The sequence below is a fragment of the Limulus polyphemus genome, unplaced genomic scaffold, assembly GCF_000517525.1.
Source record: "Limulus polyphemus unplaced genomic scaffold, Limulus_polyphemus-2.1.2 Scaffold4526, whole genome shotgun sequence".
Taxonomy (NCBI): Eukaryota; Metazoa; Arthropoda; class Merostomata; order Xiphosura; family Limulidae; genus Limulus; species Limulus polyphemus.
Window position 1 is genome coordinate 41,332 of NW_013670136.1, and position 12,541 is coordinate 53,872.

General features: G+C 30.5%; 1 protein-coding gene across 1 annotated transcript in view; it reads left to right on the forward strand.

Annotated features, from left to right (window-relative positions):
• LOC106471299 overlaps nucleotides 1-12,541 on the forward strand; it is a gene marked incomplete at its 3' end in the record, with an annotated part of 75,734 nt that overhangs the window by 35,443 nt on the left and 27,750 nt on the right. Inside the window, exons 18-22 of the mRNA XM_022399913.1 lie at nucleotides 459-503; nucleotides 3,604-3,639; nucleotides 5,209-5,343; nucleotides 7,715-8,008; nucleotides 11,383-11,418. Coding sequence (XP_022255621.1) covers nucleotides 459-503; nucleotides 3,604-3,639; nucleotides 5,209-5,343; nucleotides 7,715-8,008; nucleotides 11,383-11,418 — 546 coding nt within the window. The remainder of the gene's footprint in view (nucleotides 1-458; nucleotides 504-3,603; nucleotides 3,640-5,208; nucleotides 5,344-7,714; nucleotides 8,009-11,382; nucleotides 11,419-12,541) is intronic.

A 12,541-nucleotide genomic window follows, 5' to 3' on the forward strand; every position in this document is an offset into this window, starting at 1 on the left:
ATATATATATATATATATATATAAATTGATTTTCTTTTGATTAATATAATTATTTAATCATTGTTGTGTTTCTCTGCTCTTAGAGTATAATTTTTAGAAAAATCAGTTAAATATATTGGACTTTCATCTTTGTCCTTTAGTGCAAGATGTTTCTGAAATAAACCTCCCACTCCTAACATTCGAGTAGAACATAAATATATTAGATAGTTACAAAGATTTTGAATAAATGTATTAGACAATCTTACAGGTACATCTTTTAAATTTAAATGAAAAACAACTGATCACTGAAGCTTTTTTGTATATTAAATTGCTTAAAAATTATATATTGTACTTTGAATAAAAATAAAAATTTCTTATTTTTGGTATAAATTATTTATATGTATTTGATTCAACTCGTATGTGGAATTTTTGAATACATTTAAAAGATGAAATAAAAAAAATTTATGTTTTGATTTTAGTTGTACATTTTGAAAGAGGAACTAACAACAGTTTGAAACTCACACGTAAGTTCCAAATGCATTTATATATGTATGAATAACAATTTTGTGTTTAATTATATTAGATTTTGCACATAATTTACAGAAAAATACATGTATTTAATGGTCATTTATGAAATGTGATTATACAGAAAAACCTATGTTTAAAATGATTATATCTTAAAAATTACTTGTCTTATTAGAAGTAAGTAAGACAAATTGAGACAAATTGAAATATGTTTTATTCAGGAAAGATTTGACATGGTACAAGAAACTACAAAATCTGTTACAGCAAGTGTCAATTATGCTTTTAACTAGTCAAAATCAGTGTACCAAACCTGTCCCTAAATGTAGCTACTACAAACAAGCTTTGTACATTCTGTAGGTTTTCATTGGTGTAGATGATAGCATGTCTTTTGTTGAAATATATACTAAGATGAAGCAAGTTTGGTTTGTCCAAAGACTATTTTCTAGCTTTGTTTCATCATTCAATGACCTGGCCAAAACCCACTGGACAAAGTCAAGTTACTAAGATGGAACACAATTATTAATAGTGCACAGCCATCTAAAATTATAAGCTTTGCACTTGTTTATTGTTTATTGGCTATTACTACAAAACTTATTAAGGCTTATGAGGCTAAAAAATATATTTTATTTTGTGCTCTTGACATTGCCAAGGCATTTGATAGCATTAATCACACAGTTTTACTTTATAAATGTGCTCATTATGGTCTATGTGGTAATATTTATGATATTCTTAAAATGTATTTACTAAATAGGCAATGTTATACCTCAATTAATGGTATAAAGTCTCATTCCTCTATTCTCCATTGTGAGGTTCATCAAGGTTCAATCCTTGGTCCCCTCTTATTTATTATTTATGTTAATGATTTAATTTTGGTATGTTCAAAAGATACTTGCAATCTATATGCTGATGGTATGACTCCTACTATAGAGGCTGATTCTCTTGCCGACTGTTTTAAAATAGCGAACAATGAGTTGCTTTCAATAGAGATCTGGCTTGTTGACAACTGCCTAGTTTTAAATATGTGTTAATCACATTATATGATTATATCAAGGGAACAAGTAAATGCTGTTTTAGGTTTTAAAGAAAATATACTACCCAGAGTTGATTCAATAAACATTCTTAGAGTAATTATTCAGAATAACCTCAGATGGGTTTGTTTGTTTGTTTAAAGTTAAGCACAAAGCTACATAATGGGCTTTCTGTGCTCTGCCCACCATGGGTATCAAAACCCGGTTTATAGCATTGTAAGTCCATAGACATACTGCTGTGCCACTGAGGGGCCCTCAGATGGGATGAGTATATTAAAAGTATCTAAAAAAACTCACCAGAGTAGTCTATGTTATAACTCCGTGTAAGAGGGTTTTTCCACTTAGAGCCCTTTATCAAATTTATTACGCTATTTTATACAGTCAAATGACTTATTGTTTAAGTGTTTGGGGCTCACATTTTAATGCATTAAGACCAATATGGTTGTTACAAAAGAGGGTCTTGAGGCTAATGATAGACCTTCCTTATAGAGCATCAATTTCAAACAGATTTAAGGAATATGGACTTTTAATTACTTACCAGGACTGTGTTTACTGCTTCATTTATGTTGCAAGAGATATTATAATATTTAATCCTGAAATGAATTTGTTAATTCCTTCTAGAGATAGTTTATACTTGTTTCATCATAGAAATATCTATTACTGTCCAAAAAGCACTTCAATTTCGAGTTCAAAGTTGTTGTTTTTTATTTAGCTCTAGTGATTTTAAATAGATTGAACTTTGATGATTGGTCTACCTCAAGTATAAAGCTATTTAAAATAAAAATGTGTAATTATGTATTTAATAATTATTCTATGTTTGGTTTAACATGTGTGTAAATAGTTGTTGTTTTTTACAGTTACTTATCCTTCTTGGCTATAACTTATTGATTAAATGATTAAATATGTCTTTTTCTTTATATTTTGATATTATGGATTGTGTCAGATCAAGTTCTTAAGCAGTGCCAACACCATTTGCTGTCCCAAGTGGGAGTTTCTCAGCTTGATCATAGATGTTCTGAGCAACTGCTACTGCTATGTCTATAGATATAGATGGTCTGCTCAGGGTGAGGAGTACCTTTTATGGACTCATTTGCCTGGAATGGAGAAATTATTTTTTAACATTCTTAAGGCTCTGTCAAGAAAGGCAACATCCACTTTATCTTTGGAATTACTTTTTGACCAAAGTAAAATAACCAATATTTTAACAGCACAACCAAACAGCAGTTGCATAATCCTGCACACTGAAACACAATCATTTTATTCAAATCATCAGTATCATATTGTTAAATAAGAGAGAAAGAGAAGCAAAGCAAAACTAATTTTTGAAGAAAGCCATTAAGTATGCAGTATAATGTGATTTTGAAACACACTGTACATATCCAAGCTTTCTTCAATAGAACTTGTAATCAAGGGGACTTTAATGAAATTTTGTTCTTCTAAAATAATTAGATTTTAAGATGCAGTTATTTGAAATGTAGAATTTTCTTTGTAATCACTAGATATATTTGACCATTTTGTATTTTGACTTTAAGCTTAAAATTGAGTTGTGTCTTGCAATAGTAAAATTTATTTCCTAAATTGTCTGTTTTAATCATAGGAAATTTACTCATTCTAAAGAAAAATGTTAATAAATGTTAGCTTCAGGTAACCTTAATACTTGATATATTTCACTTTATTGGCACCTCAGCAATACATGTGTTAAATGGTCAAGAAAGAGATCCCTAATTTGATACTTCTGACTAGAGGGAAGGAAGCCAGTTGGTAGCACCTGCCATCTATATGGCATCTCTTAACTGAATAGTTGGATTCATTATCACCACTATGATGCTTTCACAGTTGGAAGTGCATGTTATTTAGCATATCATACCTTGAATATTCTGTTCTGCAGCTGAACATGCCATGACCAGACCTCTTGGAAACTGAGAAAATAATTTATTGTATCTTCTAAACATTTAAAAAAATGACAATTTCTTTTAACAAGTTTGTTCACTTAATGCAATACATATGTGTGAATATGATGAATTAGTCTCAGTGTATTCAAACTTTATGTTTTTATCTTGGTGTTTTACAGAGGAATTTATAAAACAGGATCAAGAAAAAGAAAATGGTATGTACTGTTTTAAAAAAAGGAAACTTTTAGTTACTGTACATTGTTTATGAAAAAGAAACATGATGTTTGATACTAAATATGTGAAAGTAGAGAGCACTAATGTCAACTGAAGAAATGTTCAGAAACTAAAGATGAAAATAATTTTTAAATAATTTTATTGCACTATAAAAATAAAAATATGACAATGACTTATATGTTTCACAAAATGATTTTTAAAAACTGTAAACTCCTTTAAGCTGGCAGAAACAATTTAGATGTTCAGAGGGTTAAGTATGTTACATTAAAATGATTTTAAATAAGTAAATTAGCAAATTATGTGAAAACTACAGCATATATAAAATTGAGGTGAAACTGCATGTTTGAGAAACATATTTTGACTTTGCTTGGCATTTTGTTGGTAAAGTGATGTGACTGAAAATTGTATGCCTTTGAAAAATAACTTAATATATGTAACATCCCTTTCTGACACAAAATATTCATACAATTAGATCATAAAAATATTTTTAGATTAGGGATTTAGAATTTCCAAGATGAGGATATACCTTGTACTTAACAGCATTGGAAAAAAAGGGAACATTAATCAAGCTGAGGCACCAGAACATTCCAGAAAGAGACCTGCAATAAGTTGAACCCCAGCCATGGAGAACAATGTTTGTCATCTTGTAACAGGAGATAATCCATGAACATAATGGTTAGTGGCCAAAGCTTGTCTAATCATCAAGAAGGATTTTCATGTGGAAACTGACACAAATCAAATGTAAATGTGTTGCTTCAATGACATACCCAATGAAAAAAACACACTGTAGAAAACTGTATGAATGGAGAAAAGTTGAATTATGTGGTGACATTTCATGAAGCATGTGTGTACTTTGATAATTATAAGAAGTCTCATGCCATTTTCTGCTGGTCAAGGGGTGAAAAGAAGTTTCAACAAATGGTACATGACATGTGGCAAAACATTTTCAAAGGAGAAAATTAGGGTTTATGAGAGGGATATAATGTACTAAATCATTTGTACCATACAGAAGTACCAGAGTTTTACTGAAACGAGGCCAACAGTGTGTGGGCTTACCAAGATAAGGCTTGCAGTCACACTTCCTGTGCAATTGTCACCTACCACAAGCAGCTGGAGAATGAAGTGAGTATTCATGCTATTACATCTGATGGCATTCTGTTTGATTGGACTATTTAAACAGAAGCTAGTGAACTATCATCCCTGTACACTAGATGGATTACGGAAAGCAGGGAAGAATAGTGTGTTTTGACATGACAGCCTTACAATGGAGCTTTTTGAAATATATACTACACAACATGGCTATTGTCAAAATTCATGATTGTCAGATAGATTGTGACTGAATTAGGGGACATGGATATTAATGTCATGGTGTGGCTCCATAGTCATTTTGAATTAACGTACTCAACCCTCTGTATATATAAAAGAAGTTGTCAAATATTAAACTTCATGCAGGGCTAAGTAGCATACTTGTTAGACAGTTAGAAAATTAATGTTAATACTAACATTTCTGAGCGATTTATAACCCATAATAATTTGTACATTTCCACCAGGCTCACAAGCTGGATGTTTGAAGGAACCTGTCAAGTTTATATATGATGTGACATTTGGAAAACCAGCTGAATTAACAAGAGATTATTATAAACTGTTGAAACCCTCTCACTGTAAATGCTCCATCTTAGATTCAGGTAATTTGATAATTAATTAAACATGAGTTAAAAAATTAAAAAAAAAGTCAAACATCTTTGTATATTTGATTTTTTTAAGAATGAAATTTATAAAACATAGAATAAAACTTGCTATGATTATACAGTAGTACTAATCTGACTAGATTTTCTGGTTATGGCACATTTAGTGTACTGTGTCCAGTCTTGTGCTCCTTACCTTAGTAAGGACATTGAATTGTTGAAAAGGGTTCAAAGGATAACTACTAGAATGGTGCCTGGGATGGAGGGGTTGTCATACGAGGAGAGGCTAAGATCTCTGAAATTGTTTTCTCTTGAAAAAAGAAGTGTTAGAGGGATCTGATTGAGATATTTAAGATTGTTCAGGGAATTGATGGTAGGGAACACAAATATAAATTTTGGCAGGATAGGAGTCATCATCAGCCAAGACAGTTATATTTTTCTAACAGGGTGGGTGGCCTTTGGAATGAGTTACCTTTGGATGTTGTAGAGGCAGTAAATTTAAATGAGTTTAAGAGAAAGCTTGATGACTATATGAATAATTAGGGATGGCTTTGAGGTATTTTCTTGTTATTAGTTTTTTATTTTTTGTTATTATATATATATATTTTTTATTTAGTAATTTAGTTTAGAGGATGGGACAGCCTAGATGGACCAAAAGACCCCTTGCTGTCCCTAAACATTATACTATGTTATTAATCTCGACAAGTTCAACTCTATAGAGACATGTTATGAATTACTGTAAACATTTTATTGATACATAACACAAAACACAAATGATGATCCACTTAAACTGGATAAATGTTGAGGGGTGAAAACAATAACACTACAGGTACTACATCACAAAGTACTACAATACTATACCAAACTAGTTTTTAACATTGATCTCAGGCACTAGTAGATTGTAAACTACATGGTATACACTGTATATGGACACCTGTCCTACCCACAGTACTAGCCCACCTTTTATGTAACTCAGCAGGTAAACATTTATGCTCATTTAAATGTGGAATATATATGATCCATGTATGAACAACAACAAATCCTCAATCATAAGGTCTAGCAGGACACAAAACATGAAAAACTAGACATGTCAAGCTACAAAAAGTAACATTTTAGGCTGCAATTTATTACATATACTCAACTGTATATAGGGCAGTCCAGAATCAGAACTTTGGAAAAATCATGACTTCTATAAATAAGAATTATACACTATATGTAGAATCTGTATACTATGACCATTTTAAAAATAACTGAAAATAAAAAGAAGTGGTATTTACTCAGTATGTAAAATGTAATAAAATATAAATAAAAATTTTTTTTTAAATTGAACTGAGTTTAAAATATTGTTTTAATAGTTAAGAGCTACACACACAAATCAGTAAAAGGATACTAACTTTGAGATAAAAAATGCACAAAAGATTTCAATAACATATCTTGGCTCATTAAGAATTGGAAATTAGTTTGTCTCAAAGCACCAAAGCTGTTTGCACACAATAGTTTAGAACATGAGGAAGAAAAGATAAAATTTGACTACAACATTAAAGATATATGTTGTAAGAAATTGGGTTATCTGATATTTTCTCTTATTGAGCTATGAATATACACAATCTTACCAGGTTAAATTTGTGAGATAGTTCATATTAAAGATGCTTGGATATATAATTTACTTTAAGCCTATAATTAGTTTAGTATTAGCATACTATCATGACAAGCTGGGCTTAATCTTCAATATTCCTATCTAATAAACTCCAACTTCTTGAAAGAACATATTTAATTATTAGGGATGCACGGGTAGTAAAATTTGGCCAAATATTGGGTCTGGGTACCTAGCCACTAAGCTTTGGCTAGGGCCAGGTGTCAACCGGGACTGGGTTCTCCCCTCATCCCCCCCATAAAAAAATAAACAACATACACAAAAATTAGAAACATAAACAAAATTGACGTTTATTACATTTAACCGAATAATCACCAATAAAAATTCCAGTTTTACTTTCAACTTTCAAAATTAACTTACAAAAATGTGCACACCAGCTTGCAGAATGCCTGTATATTTGGAGTTTGTTTAAATTGTACTTGAGGAACAGTAGCATTTCAGCATTTTCACGTTAAAGCCTTGACCTTTCGTGTGTGATAATGTTGCCAGCAGCACTGAAAGCCCATTTGCTGTCTACACTGGTCGGAGGGGCAGAAAGATAACGCCTTGCTATCCTGGCCATTGTGGGAAGTTGAGTTCCAGAGAAAAACATGGTGATTTTTAAAATGTGAAAATGACATGTAAAAGTATTTGGCAATCTGAAAAACTTAAAGTATATATATATATATAGATAGATATATATAATCATACTAAACACAAGTTATTTTTGTTTCACAGAGGCTGGCTATGGTTTACTTCTAAGCCATAAGAAACCAAAGGCAAACAAGTGGCAACTTTCAGAAGAAGTTCAAATTTACCCACTACCTCTGGGTGAAACAGTAATTCCAGTATGTCCTGGAGAACTCATTGTATCTCAAGAGGTTGTACTTCCTGTAGTTAAAGAATTGAAAGAAGTATCAAACACAGAAAGAGCCACACAAGCCTGCCCAGCAGATGTTCAGAATTCTTGTCCCCAGTGTTTTTATAGGTTTAATGAGACAGTGGCTCATCTTTACTGTGCTGCTGCAAGAGGTATGTTGTTTCTGATACTCTTTATTTATAGTTATATTTATTCTTTGATTTAACTCTTCACATTCAACTCATTTTCCTGAAGTATTACAAAAAGAGAATATTCTAATAAATTTTGTCATTGCAATTTTGTTTTTAAATTCAAAATATTAGAGAGATATAGATAAGGTTTATTGTAATTAGATAAGAGAATTAGGTGTACCCTTAAATAATAGTACTTTATTGCACAAACAAAACTTTGCTTAGATTAATGAGTCAGCTCATCTGTTGTTACAGTTGTTCTGTCTTTTGTTCAATTACTTTAGAGATGTTCCAGTAAATGTATAAGCAAGCTAAAATATATACTGGTTATACAATTAATGAAAGCAAGTTAATCCAGTGAAGTTAAAGTTGGGTTGTGTTTTATGATTTATCCAACAATTCAGGATTGACCATAGTACCATTTTAACCAGACTTAATCAGTGGTGCCATTTCAGCAAAGTCTGGGGAGGGGAGTGAGGCAAAGTTGAATTACAATTTCTACAAAATACGTGAACTGTTGATGATGTAGCACATTTTGGAGTTTACACATCAACTGTAATAACTATGAGTCAAAGGGTTATGAGAAACAAAAAAATAAAACACAGAAATTTCAACTTTATACTTTGCATACATTAATATTAGTAACATACCATGAACATAAACCATTAACCAGATATTTTACATTTTTCAAACAAACAAAATTATGTAACCACATGCATTAAGCCTAGCAGCAGATGAGTGTAGCATTGCAAAGTGGTTTGTAAAACATAGCTCAAATTGTATACTTGCCAACTCATGATTTGGGCAGCAGTTTCCTGAATTTGCACCTTTGACCAGATCTACAATTTTTGGCATGTACACTGATTTGTGTAACTATAATTAACTTTCTTCTACATTAAATATTTCCTTGTAAACATCAGCCAGTTGTTTGCTCTCTTCAAAGAAACCAGTTGAGTAAACACATGATTCATACCAAAAATCGGGCTTCACTTTCTTCTTGGCCAATGAAAACCAATTATACAAATAAGACACATTTATTGTTCTAAATCAAGCATGGCTTTAAACCAGTTTTGCTTGTAAATTGCTTGATTTGCCGTGAGTCACACAAAATCTACCCCAGGAGAATTTTTTAAAAGTTGGCAAGAATGAAATTGATCAGAAATACTGATTATGATGTTTGGATAAATGGTGTGGTCAAGAAGGCCTAGTAGTTAACATCATTAACTTTGAATCCTAGGTCCATGGTTCATGTCCTTTTGCTGCAAAATTTCACTCTGTACAATAGGGTTGTTGGTTATTATAAAAGTGAGTATTAAATCATACTATTTAATTAGAGTACCCCAAGGTCTGGCAGTGTGTGCTTTTGACTATATTAATAATATATATATACAATATCCAACAAGTTCATAGAAATAAAGATTACTTTGACATTCTTTTTTATTGTTGTTATTTATCTAACAAGATTTGAAAATTGAAAGTGGTGTCTTATTTCTGTGTTTTTGTTTCTGATTAGTGATCCTGCTTTACATTTTACTTTGATAAATGGGCCTTAAATATAACAAGCTGAATATATTTATATTACAAATTTGTTAAATTGGTAGAAATTGACTAAACCTTCTGACTCACAAGTTTTATGTTCTTATAGTAAATTATAGTCTTGATACATTTTATCCCAATTTTTTATAGTTTTGTCATAGTTTATGAATTTAAAAAAATAAAATTACATAATTCAATTTCAAAAAGGTTTGTGATAAACATTTGTTTTAATAAAATAATTAAATGATACTTGTGCACCAACAAAAGATTAAAATCACACACACACACAACAATGACATAGATTTATTATAAAGACGGCACAGCCCCAAAAGGTTCTACATGATTTAGCAACATTTTAAGCTACCACCCTTGAATCAAAATCTTTATTTAAAATATTGTTTTTTCTTCTATTTCTACCAATTTTCTGATGTTAAGTTCTCACTTAAACTCAGTCTAACATTTTCCCAACGTATAACATGAGATGTGCTTCCCACATGCTCTGTTAAAGCCAATTAATTTTGTTTACATTTATTTACCACATTTATAAGTTCTTTAATTCTAAATTTCAGGTTTTTACATGTTTGTCTATCATAAATCAAGCCACAGAAAAAAGGACTTTTATAAATACCATATTTATAGACTTTTATTTTACCTTCTATGTCTTTGAGACAATTATTTAATTTACAATGCAGAGAGAACTTTACAATCTATGTATTTTTTATTATGTTATGTATTCTCGTTGGCATACCAAAATTTAGCAAGGAAATTCTCATGCCATCAGCTTTACTATTTTCATGTAACCTTGTACATAGTGACATTTTTAATTTATTGCTATTCTTATTGTACAACCTATCAATAATCTCAGGATCATAGCCTCTACCTCTTGCTATACATTTTAAGGAAATTAACTCCAATATTAATGATGTAAGAAAAACACATAGGTTCAAGAAATCTTGATAGAAATGAATAAAAACCCTATAACCCAAGCACTTTCGAAAGGTGGACCTTTCTTCTTCAGGAGCAAACTGGGAATATTAAGTCATAATCATAAGTACAAATCTTCAGTACTCTAAATATAAATATGAAAAAAGCAGATAATTTTTATAGTAATGGTTGACACAATCTGTTATGTGGTGGAATGGTAACCAAAAACAGTTTTATTTAAACCAAGATTAAGAGAAAACCATTATCCCATTTGATTTTGATATATAGGAAATTTAATTGGCCTTTTTTTAAAAAAAATTCCAGTGTGAAATAACTGAATTAAGATGTTCTTGGGCAATACTTCATTAATGAGTTATTCCCATTCTATCACACCAAAAACATGCCATCCACATATCTTAAACACACAAAAGGTTTAATGACAGAAGTATTTAATGCATCCTTTTCAAATTTGATGATGAACAATTCACATAACATGAGGAGGGTGGAATAAGGGAGACTCTATAACTAAACCTTTAATCTGTTTGCTTTTAACAGATCTAATTTTATTGTGAAGTAAGTAATTCAACATTTTACTTGGGATTTAATCTTATATTATTAATAATTATGAATTATTTCATAAATACACTTAGTTTGTTGGTTGCTATCTTTAAACTTTTATTCAATAAATATTGAATTTCTAATGAAACAAAAAATAAGATCCAATATATTTCAAATTTATAAGTCTACTTCTCAATTACTGTACAATTGGTAGTGTCATTTCATGTACATGTATGTATATGTGTATGTATAAGGTATGCACAAGATAATTGGAAGCAATGATTTTAAAACTTTAGGTTTCTATAGTGAAAAATATTTTTTATGTTTATGTTTTTCAGTTTTACTGGTTTATGTTGATGAAAGTGACAGAGGGGGTAAGTTAACCAATCTAGTATTCACTTTTGTTATTTATAATAATTAAAATACATGCAAGTGTCAGAGCTTTGAAATTAGATTATTATTTTACATTTAGAACTTTAGATATTTCTACTTTTTATTTTAGCTTAATATCTTACTTTTAAAATAACTATTGGCTTTTAAAAAGTCACTTCAGGTTTAACGCATTTAAGATTTAAAATAATCATGAGCCACGACAGTGGTTCATATTAGGGTTCACCCAGGAATTTCACAGAAATTAAAATAGAACATATGGGCAAAAACCGTCTAAAAAGCAGAGTTGTTCTTGAAACAACACTCAAGACATTCTGTCTCAATGGATAAGGCTGCTAAAATAAAAAGCAAAAAAGTTGATTTCCAATTGTTACACAAAATTTAAAATTCATCCATTTGTTCTTCATATTATTATTATTCTTGTTTCACAAGCTAACAGAAAAATGGCTATGAATATTTTATTCAAACCTGGGCAAACGTACTAAAAAAACTGCTGCACAGGCCATAGGAATATTTTTGTATTGATTCTTGAAATTCAAGTTCCTCTTCTCTACCAATGTAAAGTTTTCAAAGCCATTAAAGTATCACAGAAATATAGGAGCCATTTAAGCACCATTTTACTAGTCAGAAAATCCTTGTTTTATTAGAGTAAACAAGGTGTATATTTATAACAGTGTCTCCAGCCTTATTATTATTGATTATAGTTTTACAAGTTGCTACAGAAAAAACGGCTATGAATATTTTACTGAAACCTGGACTATAGTGATGAATGCAGTATTGAGTATGTCATAAGGTAGTTTTAGAATTAAATTAAGTGTATTCGTTTTTTCACCTTGTAGAATTTCTCAAAATCCTTCACTTTCTTCCATTGAAAAAATCTGGTGATTTACTAATACACATTAATTGGAAAATAATTTGTGCAACTTATAACGCATTAATTCGAAACTGCCATGTTAAGGATTCATCATTTCAATTTGTGAGTGATGATTTAATCAACAGATTTTTGTACTTTGCTTGCTAAATGCATGTTTACATGAAACCTCAAGCACAAATATTCCTGGCTCAGTAAATAATGATTGGGTGGGAGAAAAGCCAATGCAGCAGTGA